General features: G+C 32.7%; 3 protein-coding genes and 1 pseudogene across 4 annotated transcripts in view; 1 reads left to right on the plus strand and 3 right to left on the minus strand.

The window, feature by feature from the left end:
* LOC128158648 (E3 ubiquitin-protein ligase TRIM71-like) overlaps window positions 1-22,367 on the minus strand; it is a 43,517-nt gene that overhangs the window by 6,708 nt on the left and 14,442 nt on the right. The gene's annotated exons all lie outside the window — the stretch shown is intronic.
* Window positions 1,228-2,778, plus strand: LOC128158650 (uncharacterized). Its single transcript, XM_052821582.1, has one exon. The coding sequence runs from the start codon at window positions 1,228-1,230 to the stop codon at window positions 2,446-2,448; it is 1,221 nt and encodes a 406-aa protein (XP_052677542.1). The 3' UTR covers window positions 2,449-2,778.
* Window positions 3,783-10,038, minus strand: LOC128158651 (uncharacterized). 2 transcript variants are annotated; one of them, XM_052821583.1, is made up of 7 exons: window positions 9,808-10,038; window positions 9,195-9,368; window positions 8,869-8,927; window positions 8,227-8,419; window positions 6,720-6,895; window positions 5,901-6,053; window positions 3,783-4,444 (listed from the first exon to the last, which is right to left on the minus strand). In XM_052821583.1, exons 1-7 carry the CDS (start codon window positions 9,914-9,916, stop codon window positions 4,265-4,267), a joined length of 1,044 nt encoding a protein of 347 aa, XP_052677543.1. In that variant the 5' UTR covers window positions 9,917-10,038; the 3' UTR covers window positions 3,783-4,264. The 2 variants fall into 2 exon arrangements, with proteins under 2 accessions (XP_052677543.1, XP_052677544.1); XM_052821584.1 differs by lacking the exon at window positions 9,808-10,038 and adding an exon at window positions 9,456-9,724.
* Window positions 15,818-20,846, minus strand: LOC128158654 (uncharacterized; annotated as a pseudogene).

Consider the following 22,367-nt stretch of genomic DNA (forward strand, 5'->3'; position numbering starts at 1 on the left):
TTATAGCAGATGCTTGAAATCTTAACATACTCTTTGTTTAGGCATGCCATATCGTGGGATATATTTTCGTACCAATTGGACGTCATCTTCCTGTTAAATGACGACTTTGTTTATTTTTCAGCCTAAATTTTCAAAAAAGAAATTCGTTAAAGATTTCTCAGCAACTATTTATTGCAGATGCTTGAAATTTTAACACACTATTTGTTGAGGCATGCCATATTGTGGGATATATTTTTGTACCAATCGGACGTCAACTTCCTGCTAAATAATGACTTTGTTTATTACTTAGTCAAAATTTTCAAACAAATTTTCGTCAAAGATTTATCGCAGAAGCTTGATATTTGCACACAGTGTTTTATTGAGGCATGCCCATATCGTGGGATAAATTTTTTTACCAATTGGACGTCAACTTCCTGTTAAATGACGATCTATTTTTCAGCCTAAATTTTCAAACAAATTTTCGTCAAAGGTTTCTCAGCAACTATTAATCGCATATGCTTGAAATTTTAACACACAATTTGTTTTGGCATGCCATATTGTGGGATGTATTTTTTTTACCAATCGGGTGCCAACTTTCTGTTAAATGTCGACTTTGCTTATTTTGCATATTCACATCAGAGCGGAGGTATCACTAGTGAACATTGGCTCACGGATATCTTGTTCTCATTAACTTGTACATTATCTTATAAAAGGTAGAGAAGTATATCAAAGAGGTGAGACGCAAATAATGCATACATGAAAAGTGTAATAGCTTATTATGTACTCCCTTGGTCGAACAGAATCAGGGGGAAGACTTATCCAAAGTCTTGACAAGCAACCCCCTCTCAATGCTATATGCCTCCATATATTGATATTAATTTTCAATCTCCCTTAATCCTTTTTTTTACAAAATGAGAAAAATTACGAAAGCTGTGGCGTCATATAGATGTTTTTTTATGTTAAGTACTTTCAAAAGATTTGTAATGAAGTATATACCGGTATTTGACTGATTCCTATGAAATGAAGGAAAACTTTTTATAAAGTAAAAAATACATGTATGACAAATTACTAATGGATAACTACATGATCATGTAATGAATTCTGATTGACTATTGATATAACTACCCAGGATTCGGCTATGAACTGTTTTGTTTTCATTCTTCAACGTACTTGTTTCAATCTTGACATCTTACGTGTTGTCTTTCTAAACACTTTTCAAAATGTATTTCAGGTTGGTGACTTGTTACGATGAGCCGTCACACTTACACACCAGCTCTTCTGCAAAATCTTAACACATTTGGAGCAAATTTTGAAAGAGATGATATTATCGCCATTTACTACCATGCAGGATACACTGCTGTGAGAGAAATAATTGGGTTTCTAGTCACCAGACATGGAATAGCTATTGGTGAAAGGCAGGTACACCGGATTTTGAGAGAAAAACAGCTTAAGAGAAGAGAAAACCAATCTTCATTAGAAGAGATTGTGCGTGCTCTACTACATGAACTGGCTGGGTCTTCTAGAAATATGGGGTATAGGCTGATGCGGCGAAGGTTGCTCACCGATCACGATATCATCGCGTCCTCGGAAACTGTTCGTTTGGCACTGTCTGTATTGGATGCAGAGGGGGTGCTTGCAAGAAGTCGCAGATGTTTGCATCGACGAGCTTATTCTAACAAAGGCCCAAATTTTGCCATCCACATGGACGGTTGGGACAAACTTAAACCATTCGGTATTTCGATACATGGAGCAGTCGATGGCTATTCACGACGTGTTCTATGGTTGCGTGCTTGCAAATCAAATAAAAACCCACAATATGTTGCAAGATTCTATTTAGATTACGTAAAGGAAATAAATGGTGTACCTATGATAATCTATGCTGATAGGGGAACGGAAAACTCTATCGCACGCGACATACAATATGGTTTACGCTGGAATCATAATGATCCATTTCAAGGAATCTCAAGTTTCATTTACGGATCTTCCAACAGAAACACCAGGATAGAGAGATTTTGGAGAAGCTTGCGTGAAATGGTAGGGAATACATGGATTGATCACTTTAAAGATTTGGCTGATTATGGAATAATGGATACCTCCGATATGATTCACCTTGAATGCAGCCGGTTCTGTTTCTTACATTTGATTGATACAGAACTTGATGGAGTAGCACGGCACTGGAACGAGCATCGGATAAGAAAAAGCAAGAATGTTGATCTGCCAGCTGGGAAGCCAGATGTTTTGTATTTTCAACCTGAAACGTACTTGGCTCGGGACTATAAGATGCCTTTAAATGGGAACCTCGTGGCTCTTGAGCGACAATATGGTCAAAATCCACCAGTAAGGGGCGTATCCGTGGAGTTGGCTGGACATTTGATTCGCCAAAATAATTTGGTTTATACACCCACAACAAAAGATGAAGCCACCGAGTTGTTTGCTCGGCTTACAAACCTCATTGCGCAAGTAAATTAGGTCGTGAGTGAGCGACACACTGAATATTAAACCTTGATTTTTGATAAGCAAACAGCTTTGACATTATTTTAGTTGTCTTTAAATTTTCAGTTTTATTTGACCAATGATGATCCTCCCGTACGTTTCCCCCAAGATGGCTGAACATCAAAAGGATTTCTCAACAGCCTGGTTCATGCAGGTTCCGAAACTGTGAAACTGTTTAAACTGTAAACTCAGAAAATTTTAATGATCACTTGTCAGGATATTGTCTTCAGAGTTTAGTACTTAGAAGTCGTTAGCTTTTGTTTTAATATCTTTTTAAAACCATGTAGATTTGAAATATAGGCTAGTAATAAATGATAAAATCTAATCGAACTCATTTAATAGTTTCATGATATCGGAGGTCGTAACATAAAAGGTACTTTAGTCTAAGACTGCTTAAGTAGGACGTCAGTGCATTCTTAAGACTTAATTCCGTAAGTACAAGAGTACTTAAGCAAAACCTAGTCGGTTGTCAAGAATTAATTAATTAAGGGTCCTTACACCTTTAATTTGGGTAAAGTTCTGGACTGCATTTTACAAAAGAACTTACGACAAAGTCGTAAATATTTTACCTCTTATGGATTGATCTTAAAGGGAAAACATTATATAAACTCATTTACTAGTATTTACAACTTTTTTGACTGCCATAATCATATTTCACAGCCATTAAAATAAAACATTGATTAGTTCATGATAAATCGTCATTCATTAATTTGATCGCAAGTCGTGAGTTCTTTTGTAAAACGCAGCCCTGCTTACAAGCCCATTTTTCTAAATGTCTTAAAGATATAGATTTCTAGCATGTGTTCCACTTAAAATTGAAAAAAAAATCAATTTTGGGATAAAATTAATTTTTTTAAAAATTGTACCCTATTTAAAAATATAAAACTCCCTGCAGTATTCGAACTCTGGACCTACGGGTCGGAATATCGAAGCCACGCCAATGGCGCCACAGAGAGAAACACCAAATTTTAGCGATTTTTATAAACTGTTTCATAATGAGTTAAAATCGCCATATTGTGACGTTTTGTCATAAAAATTAGAAAGCATGGATCCTAAAGTGTTCTTTGCTAAAACATTTTATATATTTAGATATATAAATATGTACATAATGATGCATTTTGGTCAAATGAATATACATGTAGCAGTACAGATTAACAGATGTCAGATGGAGTAAACAGGACATTTGTAGAAGTAAATATATTTGTTGAACAAGCTTAATTTAAAAAGCTAAGCTCAAAAAATATATGTACTTGCCTCTTTTAGTTTTATATTGGATCAATTTACAGAAGAAAAAAATGACAATTAGTTTTATTATACAATTTTTATTGAAACATGTCTCTTCCTGACCATCAGTACAATTTTCTTCAATATGTATGGAAAAAATAAACAACAACCCTAGGAATGTTTATTTTCATCATGTAACCTACATATGATATCCCCTAATATTGGTCAGGGTTATGAATTCACAATTTTTAAAAAACATGCCAGAGGTTTTTTTTCTGACAATGAATTAAAAGTGGAAAAAAGTTTGTCCTCACTCTATAAATACAATAGTTGCCTACTACTGCACAAAACCTTAAATTAAAAAGAATATGTGTTAATACATGTAATAGGCAAAATTAAGAATAATATTGATCAATTTAAAAAAAAGAAATCGTCCATAAACCATGGCCAACAGCTCAGTAGTTTTTTCTACCGATATATACTCTAGTTTTCAAAAGAAAAGTTGCAAATTACTTAGCATATGAACATACTAAGTGTCTAGTACAGAAATACTGGTTTTGTATACATCTCAAAAATACAGTTTAGAGGTTGAGGTGAAAATTCCTCTGCAGATGTGACATTGCTGTCCTCTCTCTTCCAATTCTGCTGCACAAACGGTGCAAGCGATATGTCCACACGGGATGAAAAATGTATCGGAGAATCTCTCTGTACAAACTGTGCATGTGGGCATCTGAGGCATTCTAATAGTCTAAAAAGTAAAAAGTGAATGTAGTATCTTTGTTGATTATTATACATGTACTTCCATATTAAATCAATTTTGGAGAAGAATTACAAGTAAAAAATGTAAAAAGTTTACAAACAGTCAGACACCAGACAAAAAGTAACCAGAAATGCTAACTTAGTCTCTAGTTTCTGGCTAAAAAGAGGCCCAGGGGCTCACATCGCTCACCTGAGCAACAATTGCCGTAACTCTGATCAAAATAGCATTGCAATATCAAAATCAAAATATCTTGACAACTAAGTACAGTAGATCTTTCTCAAAATATTTAAAAAATCTGCCGATTTCTATCCACATAGTTTTATGGTAAATATCAAGCCTCTTTTGTTGTAGCTGTAAGAAGATTTTTATCTATTAATATATAACCCCCTCCCCCACTTTATGGCCCAATTTCTTTCTGAGGAATCATGTTTTGATCAAATTTAAATCTGCACAACCCATGCTTTCACACAAGTTACTGCTTTTTGAACTGAAAACTTTTCCAAAATATTTTCAAAGATTTTCTCTTTATATTCCTATGTAAAAATGCATCCCCCTTTGTGGCCCCGCCTAACCCCCAGGGACCATAATTTGAACAAACTTGAATCTACACTATCTGAGGGTACCTCCACTCCAAATTGAGCTTTCCTCGCGTAATAGTTTGTGAGAAGAAGATAATTAAAGATTTTCTCTATACATTCCAATGTAAAAGTTCATCCCCCATGGTGGCCCCACCCTACCCCCAGGGACTATGATTTAAACAAATTTTAATCTTCACTATCTGAGGATGCTTCAACACAAGTTTACGCTTTCCTGGCCAAATAAATTTTAAGAAAAAGATTCTTAAAGATTTTATCTATACATTCTTATGTAAAAATTCATCCCCCCCTCCACTGTGGCCCTGTCCTACCCCCGTGGGACCATAATTTGAACAAATTTGAATCTACACTATCTGAGGATGCTTTCACACAAGTTTATGCTTTTCTGGCCAAATAGTTTTTAAGAAGAAGATTTTTAAAGATTTTCTCTATAAATTCCTATGTAAAAATTTATCCCCATTGTTGCCCCGTCCAACCCCAGGGGACCATGATTTGAACAAACTTAAATCTACACTACCTGAGGATGCCTCCATACAAGTTACAGCTTTTATGGCCTAATAGTTTGTTAAACTGTTTGTTGTTGTTAAATAATTTTCAATTATCTCCCCTTTAAAGAGGGTGTGGCCCTTCATTTAAACAAACTTGAAACCCCTTTCCCCAGTGATGCTTTGTGCCAAGTTTGGTTGAAATCTGTCAATGTGTTCTGGAGAAGAAGATGAAAATGTGAAAAGTTTACAACAACAACAACGCCACTAATGCCAAGACCAACGGCGAAAGACAAATTTTGATCAGAAAAGCTCACTTGAGGTGAGCTAAAAATATTTCGAAGAAAAACCCAGCTTTCTTACAACAGGTGAGGCTATTGCTTGTGCCATATCACCAGATGCTTGTTCAGTGAGTAGGTGATCAGGAATCGCAGGGATATCTGGTTCTTCAAGTGTTGGATGATTAGATATAATCTCTGGTATGTCTGGTAGTTCCCAAGACTCATTACTCTCTTCCTAAAACATGGCATTAAACAATGAGTCACACCTGGTTTTCCAAAAAATATATAAACCATAGAAATAATAACCATGGATTTAAATCATGGTATTTTATGTTTATTGTGATAATTCTGGGTCAGGGAAAATAAATATGTGCACTACCAAATTTTTATATGCAAGGATGCAGAATAAAGTGCTAATGCAGAACTAGTTTATTTGGCTTTGATGTTGTTTTTTGCATCATTTCATGTAACAGTAATCTTATTTTAGTACTTAATTCCATAATTCCACTTTTTTGTATCAAATTGCAAGAATATAAAATTGCCCACATCATGTTTTTTCTTCTTCTTATATCATAAAGTTCAAAACTGTTAGAAATTTGCTTCTTAAGCATTTATGTGGACATTATTTCCTCATGTTTAATTATTAAATCTACAATACCCAATTTGGGTTGAAATTAATGTACATGTAACAATTTCCAGAAAAAGTAAATAATGTAACAACAAACAAAACAGAAATTTAAATAAAAAAGAGCATATGAACCTTTGACTCAAGAGAGCTAAATTTAATTATCAATGATCCAATAACAGTGATTTTTGTAGATTTCATATCTTTGGATTAATCAATAACTTGTGGGGGAGGGGTAAGCTCTAGAAAAAAAAATTGCTTTTTGATTGGTTTTACCTCCTGCTCTTGCACTTTCTTCTTTGACAGAAGATAGAGTCTTGGTTTGGTGGTCATTTTAAGGTTAAGGACATAGTTCTCCAATGTGAAATTTTCTGCTTGTGCTGTTATAGCTTTCCCACAAAAGTCACCAACTTCGTGGTTATACTCTTCTACTATACCAAGATGCGATACGCCTATAAACATTAGAAGATTCAACATACATGTATATTATGTTATGGCTATGGTATTTACATGTATGTTATCGTTACTATGCTTGTGTTACATTGTATCTCAAAATATTAATCCATATGCATGTAATAAAAATGCACTGATTTGCACATGGTTGCAGTACTGACAAAACAATAAAAAAAAGATTATTTACCTTGGGTAAATGAAGTTTTTTTTTCATATACTGGTAAGTTATTAAATGAAGTTTTAATAATATAAGTTATAACAAACTAAAAATCAAGAGGCCCATACCTGAACAACTATAGCATAATAAAATCAGCTTTATGGAATCATCCACAAAATACATGTATACATTTATGGACAATGAAGTAGAAATATCCAGTATAAAATGATTTTAATATATATATATATATATTTATATATGTGTGTGTGAACCTACATCATCTTTGAGCCTCTTTTGGGCCCAATGATTGTCCAAAGGTCACAGTCTAAACATCTGAGAATCACCAAAATGCCAAGATACTTGCATGTAATTAATATCAAGTATTATAACATTTGAGTTTTTGAGAATTATCTTTAAGAATTCTAATGTAAAATTGGACCCCAATTATAGCCCCACACTACCCCCTGAAGACCATATTTAAAAAATCGAATCGACACTAACTACCTGAGGATCATGATTTGAACAAATTTAAATCTACACAACCAGATGATCCTTCCACAAGTTACAATTATTTTTTTCTCTATATATTCTTAATTAAAAATCCAACAACCCCCCCCCCCCACCCCCTTGTGGCTCTATCCTACATCTAAGGATAATTACTTGAACAAACTTGCATCTACACTACCTGAGAATGCTTCCACACAAGTTTCAGCTTTTCTGGTCTAATGGTTTTGAGAGAATTTTTTTTTAAAAACCAACAAATTTTTATTCATTCGTAATAATCTCTCCTAAAAACAAGTTGTGGTCCTTCATTTTAACAAATTGAGTTCTTAAACTTCTTTTTAACAAATAATAATAATGCTTTGTGCCAAGTTTGGTTGAAATTGGCCCAGTGGTATTGGAGAAGTTGAAAATGTGCAAAGTTTACAGACGGCTGGTCAGACTGATGCACATATGGATGACACCCAAAAAATGATCAAAAAAGCTCACTTGAGCTTCCAGCTCAGATGAGCTTAAATCATAGGAAAGTGACCCTCCAACAGAAAAAACTTGAATTGCATCCTTAGAAGAGATTAGTTGATTTTGAGTCTAAATGTGAGAATTAATAGAAACCAGTTCATTGCTGAAAGTTTTTATGGAGAAAAAACAATTAACAAAACGTCAATCTAATACCGTTTGGGAAAAAGGTGCTTTTTCCTATTTCCAGAAGATCATCATAAGTTGAGTTTAGTCTCATCTCCATGATTCTTGTTCCTCCTCCCCGTGGACTGCGAATCTGACAAAATTTTGAACTTGTTTCATCAAACACCATCCACCCAAAATTTAAATTAATGGTACTTTTACGGCGCTTTGGCTGACTGTGTAACTGTAATAATAAAGAGTCACAGATTGAGCGATAAATACCTACATGATATATTTACAGCGAATTTTCTTTTCCTCATAAATCCATCACTCATCCTATTAATATCCAGGACTTCATTTCCAATTATTTGACAATAAGTAAATAAATGCTTTTGCATGTAATAATCGATTGAATAATGCTAATTTAATTATAACAAGCTTAAAACATATATTTGAAATTACACCGAACAACTAGGCTTCTACATGTATCACTTGATCACAAATTACTTTACAGATAGTAATTTATTAACATTTAATCAGAATGTGCCCTCATAGCCCTTTATAATGAGATACATTTCATATTAATACAATGTTATGTATGAGGGTAATAATTCAAAAATTCTAAATAAATAAAAATTGTTTTTTGCAATGTTGTTTGGAAGCATTATGTTAAACTTAATCAAGCATACTTACTGAAGTTTGTTTATTTCTTATGCGTTGCACTAGGTGCAAGAGATGGCTTGTATTACCAGCTGTAGCAATGTAAATTTAAGAAAATCAATCACAGCAAAGTAGATTTTCATGCAACAAGAAGGTATGTTTCAAAATGTGCATCAGTCTTTAAAAAAATTGTTAACACTGCCTCAATGGGTTAAAAGAGTTTGCTGAGCTAAACTGCCCTTACTTTTAAACAAACAAATGCATCAGCTACTGAACAAGAGACCTAAATATAAGAGCCAATTAAAAATTATGAAAAACTCAGAAATTAATTCAGACCACCTTAACACAATATACCTTACCTGATGGGGAAGACTGAGAGGATGGTCCTGCAAAGGACAGACTTTCACCTTCTTTGAGACAAAACACCTCACTAATGCTACCCTGAAGCATTTGGAACGCTTCTTCATCATCAATTATGCATCCATCTTCTAGTACCAACTTAATGTTGGTGCTAATGTCAAATTTTGTCTTTGCTGCAAACAGAGTGTAAGAAAATTAATGCAAAACTAAAATCTATATCAAGAAAATAATGTAGTCTTATGGATGAACAACCTAGTTACCTGGCACATACAATAACATAGTACAACACACATCCCATTTTTAATGAGGTAATTCACAAGATCTTGCATCTTTAAGAACGAGACCCCTTCAATTTTAGTAATGGACATAAAAGAACTGACGCATGCTATAGGCCTATACTGGCACGCCAGTATACTAGTAATAATACGGGTGCATTATATTGATATATCTTAATAAAACATAACACTCCACTAATCGACAGAAAAAATACGTTGCATAACATTGATTCTATAGGCCTAAAACAATTGAACTATTTTAATATTTTTAAAATATGACAATAAAAAAGTCGCGTATTTTGAACCTAAATGACTACGATCATAAGCCTAACGTTACCTTTCAGTTGCAGTTCCTCCAGCTTTGATGCAGCTATTATTCTGCCCTCAGTTTTGTCAAAATTCCAAACCTTATAAGGCTTTTGGGGACACGGTGGATCGCTTGCCATGATAAAGACTGAAAGATTGATAATAAATTATTTTCTAATTTCTATTTTCAAGCCGCCGCTAAGTCGTCTGTATTTCAGGCAAAAGTTTACGTGTATTCCTAGCCCGATCGAAATTTGCTTTCAAATGCCTGTGTTTTCTTCCTTTCGAATCAGACAGTTTCTGGCTTATAATTATAGTTAAGATTTTCATTTCAAAGCCACATAATATAATACTTTAATCAAGAAAAACAATATGACTACAAAAGAAAACAAAAAAATCATGCTCATAATATGCAAATCTGCATTTTCTTTGTGTCAATTTAATGCCTACCTTCATACACACGTTTCAGCAAACAAAATGGCCGAAATAAAATAATAATAACTATCTTTATTCGATAAGACGACTTGTCAGATAATTATGTTAACTTGTCAGATCTTTATGTTGACTTGTCAGATAATTATGTTAACTTTTCAGATCTTTATGTTGACTTGTCAGATAATTATGTTAACTTTTCAGATCTTTATGTCGACTTGTCAGATGATTATGTCGACTTGTCAGATGATTATGTTCACTTGTCAGATCTTTATGTCGACTTGTCAGATGATTATGTCGACTTGTCAGATATTATGATGACAAGTGAATGGCAGTTAGTGGCTTGGTTAAAAAAATATTGAGTTTTTAGTCACTATGATTATTTTCTGACAAGTCAACATAAAGATCTGACAAGTTAACATAAATATCTGACAAGTCAACATAATCATCTGACAAGTCGACATAATTATCTGACAAGTGGTGGCAGAACTATGCCACCATAAGTTTCTAATTTGAATTACGCACATTTTTATAATATGAATATTTTGACTCTTTCGACAAGAATGTCGAGAAACCCCCATTTGAATCATGTTAAATAATATTTAAAGATAAAATAAATTCAATCAAACTATGTATCAGTGATAGAAATATTTCTCGAAAATTGTATGGATCCAAGGAATATTGAACTCTAGTCTCGTTTAATCAAACGCTCGGCTGACACCGTAAATCTCCGACAAGGATTTACGGAGACAGCCGAGCGTCGAGTTGAACGAGACTATAAAAACAATTGAACTCTGGCGTAGGAATACATACGACTACAAAAAAATATTTAAATTGTTCGTACCATTTAAAATCTGACTATTTTCAAGGTATTTATAAATAGGTTTCCTTGAAAAACAATGCTTAAGCATACATACATCGAATTCATCAATAATTTTCAAGAACTAAGTCTTGTCAGCAGCAATGATTTGTGCTGAGGTCCAAACACTGTTTCACTTTCGGTTTGAAAATCAACTCCCAAAAATACAAAGCCTGTCGTATTAGTATCCCCCCCCCACCTAAATCGGTGTCAGTTCTTCCACCCATTCATCTATACATTCTCATCAATCCATCCGCTTAAAGTAGTATCCATACATTTATTAATTCGTCCATCTATCTATCTATCCATCAATCCATCCGCCCAATCATTTATCCATCCATTCGCCCATCTATCCATTTATCCGCCCATCTATCTATCCATCAATCTCTCCGTATGATTTAGGTTCCGAAATTTAGCTTATTTTGCTTAATGCGGGATCCTATGCGATGTTTTTTATTTCAGGTACCACTGCACGAAAAGTCGCGTTTAATTTCACCTTAAATGCAATTTAAACGTTACGATTATTTAGAATTTAAGTATGTAGTATTACATATTGTGTGCCCGAAAACGTTTAAAAATAATTAGCATTTAATATGAGTTTACTGGATTCCGTAAAAGAACAAATTTAATAATGTCGGAAAAATTGTAAACTTACTCATACGCACAGATTTAAGTGTTCCGTAAACTAACATTATACCTCTTGTATATAAAACGTATAATTTTCATTAAACATGCTCAAAAAATTAAGTTTAATGGATATATTAAATTTGTTTGGTTAATAAAATTTAATGTTGAATTTTAATTCATTATTTGTTCTCGTTTAATTTACATTTTACATTATAAAACTGTCAAAAATTAAATTATATACGGATATCTTAAACTTCCTAAAACATTCAAATAAACGCTTTTATCAACTTACATTATACCTATTGTTTATGCGACGATAATATTTTGATTAAACCTGCCAATATAAACTGGAATTGTATATATTTTACATCATTATTATTTTCGTTTAATTAAATTATTATACCACCGCATACATCTTTATATAACTTCAAACATCCAGTTGTTTTCTTTGAAATTGTTTTTGCTATCATTTTTGAAAATTAAAATCACACACAAGTCCACTTAAGATTCGATTTTATTGCATGTTAAAGTCTCAATGATGTAAAAAAATAAATACATGTATTCTTACAGAGCAAAACATTTCAAAGTTTTAAGCATAAAAGTCACAATTTAGAAAATTACAATACGTACGTCATGATCAAATACATATGGAATAGATGCCATTACAATTTCTGATATAGTTCTTAAAAAATACTTAGGTAAAATGTCCAAATTTGGAATTGTGAAATGCACATTTGACTTAAGCAAATGCAGGCTAATACACATTAAATGGAAATAATGGAATCTATATAGACTAGTAGGAAAAAAACCACAACTGAAACAGACCAATAAAAATTGCTGCATGGTCTGCAAATAACAAATTCTAGCTTAACTTGCGTATTTTCATATACAACATAAATTACAACACAAAGTCATTTTTTCTATATAATGCATGTGGATAAAGAAAAGCAATTGTTGAAAGTTGACAATACTGAAGTAATCAATTTTTTTTTACTTATTTACTGGTCACTAAAATACATACACACGCACACACAAATTCTCTTTCCTAGTACATGTATTTTGAAAATAGCATGTTTTCATAGAAACATACATACTACATACATACTCTATAGTTCATAACTGCAAATAGATAAGAGTTTCCATGAAAACCACTTCAGAGAAGATATATATTAACAATCATATTATATGTAATAGCATTGAAAAAACCCTATATATTTATATATATGATGCATACAAATACCAAATTATACTAAATTGAATAAACAAATTGTTCAATAATAGGATGTACATGTGCATCTCTAATTTTAAACACTTCATGTGATTTTAAAAAAAATTCCCTAGGTTTTACATTATATTAAAAATTTATTATACAGAAAAGAAAAATACATATTCTAATGACCAGACTATTCAGTTAACATTTTGGAACGTATATAAAGTAATTTTAATTTACACACACTTCATATGCAAACAATAATTGATTATCAAAATTTGGCGAAATGGTAAATTTTAATCATGGAAATTCAATAAAATTCTTCTAGTCTATCCTAATAAGGTCTGGAATAAGATCAAGCATATGCATGTACAAAATTTAAAATAGTTATGACACTATAAAAATTCAACTCAATCTTACTTATCATAAAAAGAAAACAGTTCCCCATTATTTTACTCAGAAATGTCTTATCAAGTCTTGTTTGTTTATTCCTTGCATCTGTAAGAAACTGACAGGGAAGCCTCACTCGCCCACAAGCAAGAGCAAAAGGATCGGTCAGAGACACCACCTTCCTCTTACTTGGGTATCAAGATCTGCAACTTACTGCCAGCAAAGCCCTTTCAAAATACTCTTGCATTGTCTCCTGTATATTTTTAACAACAAATTTTGTTCACTATAGAGCTGATTAAGCTAATAAATTATATAAGTGAAACTTGTACAAATATGTAGAATAAAATAACTTGAGATAAAATTTGTATTCTTTCCGTAAATTGTCTAGTCTACGCCCAAGTTTCAGGAACAAGCTCTGAAAGATATACATACAAAAAGTCCTGCCTAGATGTCCATAAAAACTACTCTTTACTCAATAAATTATCAAAAATCTAGTCTTTAACTCTTTACTTAAAACAAAAGAAACAAATTATGATAAAATATTCATCAAAATAACCACTTTATATCACTCATATATGTGTTTAGTTTATAATTTGATCTATGATTTTAAACTTATACAAGCCTTTGACAGGGAAGCCTCACTCGCCCACAAGAAAGAGCAAAAGGATCGGTCAGAGACGCCACCTTTCTCTTACTTGGGTATCAAGATCTGCAACTAACTGCCAACAGAGCTCCCTTTAAAAATAAATAACTTCCTATTGTCTTCAGTTCTATTATGCTATAGAGATGTATGCACTAATTACTGGAAATAAACTTAAACATATTTGTAAATAAATTGAGATAAAAAAAGTATGACTTGGTTACATGCCAATATGACAAAAATTGAAAATCATAATGGCCAAATTTAATCTATAATTGATCAGCATAAAAAAAATTCAACAATAAAAAAATACACAATGAATATTCTTTTACATAACAGTATGAGTTTAACAAGTAATATCAGATCCTGTATTTAAAAAAATACCCAGCATATTTTTAGGTTCATCATACTACAACAATACATCAAGCTATTTTGCAATGATTTTACAGTCATATCACATATTGAGCTTTGCAGTTCTCAAGAAGTGTTAAACAACTCTTTATACATGGATAATAAACCTACATCAAAATATGAATGAACCTCTTGCGAGGAACAAAAATTGTCCATGGGATGGAGTTAACAATTTTATACAATCAACAATGTATATATCAAAATGCTTGCATATCAGTAAAACCATATAATAACTTTCAGCTCAGGTGAGCTTATTATACATGACAGTTGCAGAGATCTTTTAAAAATCTCAAATGGCCCATTTCTGTTCATTTGATATATTTTCTGGTTTGTCTCTAGATGATTCATTGTTGGTCATTATACGTCTTATACTTTGCCTTTTTGAACATTTGGATTTCAGAGCAGAACTTTTGGTGTCCAATTAAACATTCGTCAGAGCGCCACTTTAGAGATGTGATTTCATATATTGTGTCATCTTCCCAATCATTTTCATATTCTGATGACATCATCAAGTACTCGACAAGAAATACAGGTTCTACTTGTTTCTTTTTCTCCTCATCCCAGGAGGTCTTTTGTTTAAATACAGCCTGACAGCCTGTCTATAATATAACTTCCATTTTCTACAACATATATACACACATAAATACACATGTTTATACACACATACTGTCTTTAAAAAGCCAACATTGTAAAATGTTCAGGCTTTTCTTTTAAATTCCTCAGACAATTTATTTAAGCATTAAATCATTGTTTTTTGAAAGAGGAGTAACAGGTGTTTGTGCATCATGAAAATTTGTCTACACACACTATTGCAGTTATGAGACTATATATTTCAAAAAACAAGAGATATTTGTGAAACACAATTGTCCCTTTCTTCCTTGGAGACCTCTATAAAGAAATGAACGAAAAAGCAAATAATTGGGATTTTCCCATATGCAAGGGGCATAACTCTGTCAAAAATTGCTCAATTAGACTCTAAATCAAACTTGACCAAAATATTATTATGATGAATCTGTGTGTCAAATTTCATATCAATAGAAGCAACCTCTGCGTTAAAGGAAATTGTTGGTGGACCGGCCGATCAACAACAGCAATGTAGTATTCCCTCCCTTGTCTGAAGGGGGCATAATAACAAGTATTTACATTTCTGTTAATTCTTGCCTTATCTGCAAATGCGATTTATACATCAAAACTCCTTATTAATCTTAAAAGGTAAGTTAAATCAATAGAACAGTCACTGTATATAATACAGCATAAATTAGAACTTCAATACAAGTTCATGATTTTGGCAGTTGTAAACAGGGACATTTGAACATATGTATGGTCTAAACTCTCAAAACATGCAGTGCATATAATTGGGCATACCCTTGTTTCCTTTGATACAGATCCATTCCTTTCTTGAAAGAATCGACTCTCTTCTTCCTTTATCTTGCATAGACAGGAAATATCTGTTTATTGCATCTAAAATATAACATTGCAACAAAAATTAGAATATTATTTGCAAAGTTTTATTTAAATACAAGAGCGCGGGATCTGACAAACACAGGGTTCGACACTAACTGTTTGATGCATTAGTCCAGCGGGACTAGTGCCTGTTCATTTTAACTAGTCCGCAGGCAATTTTATGTGCCCGTCAGAAATAAATTAAAAAGCATTACCGTATTTGCCTTATATATAGTATGGAGTTTTTAAATAGCATTTGTAAGAAAGGGGTGCATAATATACACTATAATGTTTTTCTTACAGGTGTTGCACATGTTTAGTTGTATTGTGCTATGCAGTACATAGCAATGAGCTGCGTATTCACTATCTCTGTGTACTAGGTGTATGCCGCCATTACAGATGTTATAAATAGATCTATGCAAATTAGATCCAGGCTATGAGCTACCTTGTTCTTTTCATTGTTTAAGTTCTTTAAAAATCTGTTTAAAATAATAAGCAATTTATCACAAATTATTTAACGTAAAACAATTCATTTAAATTAAACAACTCACAGGAGATTCGTTTCACCTATATTTTTTAAAAACACATAAGCGTCCCTTTCGAAGCTGTTGTTGTGAACACGTGCGCTTGTAACCTATTAATTTTCTCGGACATCCCCTTACGGCAAAGAAATAATCAAGTCACCCATAATATCCTGCATACCTCTGTTGTTTTGCTCGGTAACTCTATAATCACTGCAAAGTATCATATGCTAGATAATAAAAATACAGTCAGGGTTTTCCATTAAAATGTCGACAATCACACATCATTAATTTACACATTTTTTAAGCAAAACTTTTTATTAGTTTGACCGGACTGACTAGACAGAAATTTTGTTAATCCGTATGAAAATCTATTAGTCTGTGACTAACGGACTAAGGTTAGTGTCGAACCCTGCAAACAAAAATTTTTATTGGTGTGGTCTAAGTTATTAATTCTTTAAAAAGTTTTACTTCAATATTTGGTTTCCATCATCAGATTTCATTTTTCACTACAATCCTAGGGAAATTCCATGGGAGTATCCATCATGCACAGCAATCTGAAAGTATGCATTCACAAAATACCATAACAAGGCCATACAATTATATAGTTGCTGATATTGAGATAACTCCTCTCAATACGCTCCACATGTACATTACAGTATAAGCCTGTATAATACAATTAACAAAAATTTTAGATGTGTACAAATGATTGAATATATATTAATATACAAGCCAGTCACAACATTTATGCTTATCAAATATATGTATGTTATGTCTCAGCAATATTACATTCAAACATGCAAAAAAAAAAATCAGTATGGTATACAGAACATCATGAGTTTTAGGTCTGGAAATCAGGTGTACAACAAAAATGAAAGGCTTTATCACCCAATTCTTTTATTTATTTTAGCCAAAGCTTTGTAAAATGTTGTGTTCAGATGAAGCCTACTGTTTTTTGTCAGAGAATGTACCACATAATCCTCTAATTCTTAGCCCCCCCCCCCCCCACCCAAACAAGATTCCAGCAAAACCTAATTCAAAAAACATTTAAACAAAAAGCTACAATAGATTAATCACTGAAAAAAAAATCTTCAGCTTCAATTCAGTCATGAATTTTTTCAGGGCTGGGACGATACTTTACTTAGCAGATTTGGTACAAATCACGATACATGAGATGCGATATGATACATATCACGATACATTGCAACTAAATGAAAACATGAATAAGGGCTTAAAATTTATTGAATCTGTCTATGTATTACCACATGTCCAAAGTGATTTCATTATATTTAAAATGAACGTTGAACAATTTACAAATTACTTTCGTCTTGTATTCACTACTTTTCATAAACAAGTAATCCGAAAGTTTTCCACACTCCAGATTTAGCTTTGATTTGACAACTTTATGAGGTTTTCTGCCATCTTTGTACTTTCATATTAGGCGCGCGGACTTAAAATAGCTGGTATATGAAGCTTGGATATTTTATGAAAATAAAAAAAAAGTTCGCTACGGTATCGTTGTATTAATGGTAAATGTATCGATCCAAATATCGTCAAAGTATATACCGTGATGCACTGGTGTATTGTCCCATTCCTATATTTTTTTGCGGTTATTTGTTAAATATAGCAAATCAGACCAATATTTTATTGACATCAAATATACTTACATGTACTTGGCTGGGTACACATATTTTAACTTTCTTATTTCCTTTCTTTTGCGATGGATTACTTTCAGAGAGTATTTAGCATTAATTTCCTTCTGCCCCTCCAAGATTTTTTCCTGCTGAAGCTCAATCTTTCTCAACTTGAAAAGTGGCCACGATGCTGGTCCTATTCATCCATCAAAATAGTGAAAATAAATCAAAATACAGGCATTGAAGAGTTATTCTAGGCCTCTAAGGCGAATCAAGTCAAGTCGTACCCAAACCGACTCGTATAACCAAGCCGACTCTTAATCAATAGGTCACAGATTGTGACTATAATGGGTAGCAATTCTTGGTTAATAGCTACACTCTGTCCCGAGTTTTTTCTTCGTACACTTTTTCTTGCTATTTTGATAATCATAAATATCTATGTGCTCAAATTATGTTCATCCTCAAAATAGATATGCAGTCTTTGCGCTTAACTTTTTTTACTACAAGCCCATAGGGCAAGTGAGGTTACAAAATCTGGTAGCCCAAACAAAATTTTATTAGCCCTAATCAAGAACAATAAAAACAACTTGACAAAAAATGACTTATCATATTAAATTATATGATAATAATATTTAGTTATCCTTTTTATTCAAAAAATTACCTTTCACAATTCATGATTTTTTTTATCTTTGATATGTTGTAGCCAGTGATGATAAGAAATTTCTATACTGAATTCATGATTATTTCAAATTCTGCATGTTAAAAGCAGAAATGGGTCAATAAATATCTGATTCCTGATTATCAACTCATCTCAGTACTTTGATTCAACACGTTGTCAATGATAGACTGGCAATGCCTGCCAGACTGGCAATGCATGATATCGTAGGATAGAGACAAAGGACCAGTATGTTTCAATGACGAAGAAATAAGAGCTATTTGCATTATATCGCCCATTATCAATTCACGTTTGTACTCAAAATCCACTCCAAGAGATCCGATGATAGAAAGGGTCTTCTCGCTTTGCGAGCTGGGTTTTTCTAAAAATAGATTTTATGCTTAACATGGAACAAGGTTTTCCCCGTGTAAGTTGTCGAATTCATGGGCGGCGATTGAACAAAAACTACTTTGATTTGTTTTATTTTGTAAATATCAAGAAAAACTTTAGAAATATATGTGTAAAAAATTGTTTAACCATTTCAAATTGACAATCACGCAAACAAAAGAGGTTAATGCATGCACTATTTTCATTAGCGCATGAATAATGTAGTGCAAAATATTCGCAGAAACAGCTATGATAACAAGGACTCGCTCGCGAAGCGAGCCGACTCAAAAATGGTATCATAATTTCAATTACCGCCGGAAACAACGTACTAGCCCATCGGGCATGCGCGAATATAATATTTGGTAGCCCGATCCTGATTTAACTAGCCTCGGTCATCGGGCTACCGCTTAATTTCGAAGACTGGATATGAAATATCTTCAGATTATCTGATTTGAAACACCCCTTTGGCTTTTGCCCCTTCAGATCTCAATACACAACTCAAAATAGTCTATGGGGATTTTTCATTGCACCAGCCATGAAATAGCCTGGATAACGAAAAATTGTGCAAGGTATATATTCCAAGTGATTTCCAGATGGCGAAAAGATGCAGACATTTCCTATTATAAATTTCTGTAAGAAATTTATTTACCTTCCTGTGAACTTTTATGAGTGAAAAATGATGTGTCATTGAATGGAGATATCTTGGATATATTTTCCATTTCATCGATTTCAACTGTACTTCTATTTGAGTGTAGCCTAGGTGTATTTTTATAAAAAATCATCAAAAAGTGATGGAAGCAATAACTTGGGACAAATTATAATCAACATTGATTAAATTTGAAACTTGTGTGTTTAATCATTGCTCCCCCCCCCCTCCATTCTCGGGTTATTTTTTTATCATTTATTTTTAACTATATGTTGATTTATGTTACATTTAAAAAACACAATTAACGCAAAAGCTATGCAGAAATAAAATATATACCCCTGGTATAAAAAGCAAAGAATTTGCAATGTCAGCAGACACCATCCTGTAAAATTTGACACCTCGCTAGGAAATCCTTAAATTATTTATACTTGTTTCTATCATATCGCTGGTTCTATGGTATCGCGGTATTTCTGTTTACTTATAGTAGCACGCGCTGAAATTGACATTTGACGTCGGAATATTTATAGACATTGAAAACAGACACGTTAAACATTACTGAGGTATATAAACTCACAAAACATTAGTTTCTGGAAATATTTTCGTATTGATAGATTTTTTAACAAAATAATATAACTACCGTGATATCATAGGACGGGCTCATATTAACTGAAAAAGTACTGACCGGCTGGAAATGATGGTCTCTTTAATTTCATAAGGTGTCAAATGGTGAAAAAATAACTTGTGAATGTGGGGGGGGGGGGGGGGAGGGGGTGAATATGGGGGTTGGGCGTCCTGTCCCCAAGCATCTGTGAGTACAAATACTTATACCGGTAGATAATATGCTAATTTGATAATATGACATACCCGACAATATTTATTTAAATGAATATCAATATTAAACAGTTATGACTGTGGGCATAATCATGTAATTTGAAGTTATTTATAACTCGGACTATCCGACTATTTGATTACAAATCAGTTTGGTTACGAGTTGACTGTACTTCTTACAAGGGAAATAATCATGTTCACAAGGGGAAGTAACTATGAAATTACAAGAGCATGTGTTAATGGGACGCTTGTTTATCGATACTGTAATCACCACCATACCTATTAAACAACTGGTACTACTGGCCGGCGAACCTATCTCCAAGGTGCTGCTACATGTAAGAACAGAAGTTGAGGCAAAGGACTGACGTTGTGGGACTGTTTCGCCATCTTGTTTCTCACGAGCGCTCTACCTGCTTGACTTGGTGGTGACTTTTTCTTCCCTTTCGGCACTTGACAATAGTCTTGACAATGGATGTTTTCCTAAAGATTTCGTCGATGTACGAATCTGATGATTCATCAGTCCAAGAGCACTAAATTCTGATAGATATACTTCGCTACTTCACTCGAATCCGACATGTTATCTCCATCGCAGCTTGGCGGGTTCAGAATTCTCTCGATTTTTGATTGGCTTAATTTGATTCGCATGCGCGTAGAGGTTAAACTCTCTCTCTCTCTCTCTCTCTCTCTCTCTCTCTCTCTCTCTCTCTCTCTCTCTCTCTCTCTCTCTCTCTCTCTCTCTCTCTCATCCTGAATCAATTGTTATAGTCAAATATTTTTTATTTGCTTTGTGAGGTTTTTTTTTCTACAAATCAAATATTTCCTTGAAGCGATTAATTTAGTGGGTTTTTTTTCGTCCCAAACCCCTTCCACGTACATGTAAGTTCAGAGCTGCAGCATATAATAATATTGGATGCTTTATAATATTTTGTCTGTTTGTATCAGTGTATAAACAATATTTTATTCTAAATGAAATATGTATTAATGGCACATTAAATATCACGTATATTTAATGCAAATCAAACTTAGTTAAACTTCAAGTATAAGCAAATATACATATAAAGATCACACTAAAATTATCATAGTTATATATTTTTCTATTAAACTTTGTTATTCTTTTTTGTATATTGTATCTAATCTACTTATACGTGTCTGAAAAAATAATCATTAGGATGTTTTGTGTTTACCGTCTCGAACCCCTCCCATGATTAAATCAGAACATAATGATCAGATAGTTTGATACATATAGACGATTTTGTGTATTTGCAATAATGAGTACGTAAACAACATTTTATTTTGTATAAAATAACATATTATTGACACATCAATTATCATATATATTTCCTGAATACCAGAAACATTATTAAACTTTATGTATAAATGTATTTACGTATGAATGTCAATTTTCTTAAACGAAACGTATATTTTTTTCTATTAAACTACATTATTCTTGTTGTATATCGCATTAAATCTAATTATACTTTATTATAAAATCCAATCAAGTAAATGACATTATATTTTGCATATAATATAACGTTATACACAAATTATATTAAAAACAAGAAATATAATTTGGTAAACGAATCTATAAAATTATATTAAACGCGACTTTTCGTGCAGTGTATACCCGACCCCTATTAGGACGTACTTTTTTTAACCTTGAATATCCATGGATTAAATACTCTGACACTAATTCAAAGCATTTTAGATTAGAAAAAGATTTACCGAGAGAAATTTTCAAAATCATTGTTAACGTAGCAGTAATTAATTAATGAAGATTACATTAAGGTCTATAGGGACAAGCACAATTTTTAGAATGAAAAAGTAAGCATAAAGAATATCAACAAATGCTTTGGTGGAAAGATGTATTAAATCATTAGAAATACAACACCTATTGAAAATAAACTTTAT

The sequence above is a fragment of the Crassostrea angulata genome, chromosome 8, assembly GCF_025612915.1.
Source record: "Crassostrea angulata isolate pt1a10 chromosome 8, ASM2561291v2, whole genome shotgun sequence".
NCBI lineage: Eukaryota > Metazoa > Mollusca > Bivalvia > Ostreida > Ostreidae > Magallana > Magallana angulata.

Coding starts and splice junctions, on each gene's coding strand:
- LOC128158650 (XM_052821582.1), top strand. CDS start 1,228: ATGAGCCGTCACACTTACACACCAGCTCTTCTGCAAAATCTTAACACA.
- LOC128158651 (XM_052821583.1), bottom strand. CDS start 9,916: ATGGCAAGCGATCCACCGTGTCCCCAAAAGCCTTATAAGGTTTGGAAT. Junction 9,369..9,807: donor GGAGGAACTGCAACTGAAAG/GTAACGTTAGGC, acceptor CTCTGTTTGCAG/CAAAGACAAAATTTGACATT. Junction 6,896..8,226: donor AAGCACCTTTTTCCCAAACG/GTATTAGATTGA, acceptor TAATGTTTATAG/GCGTATCGCATCTTGGTATA.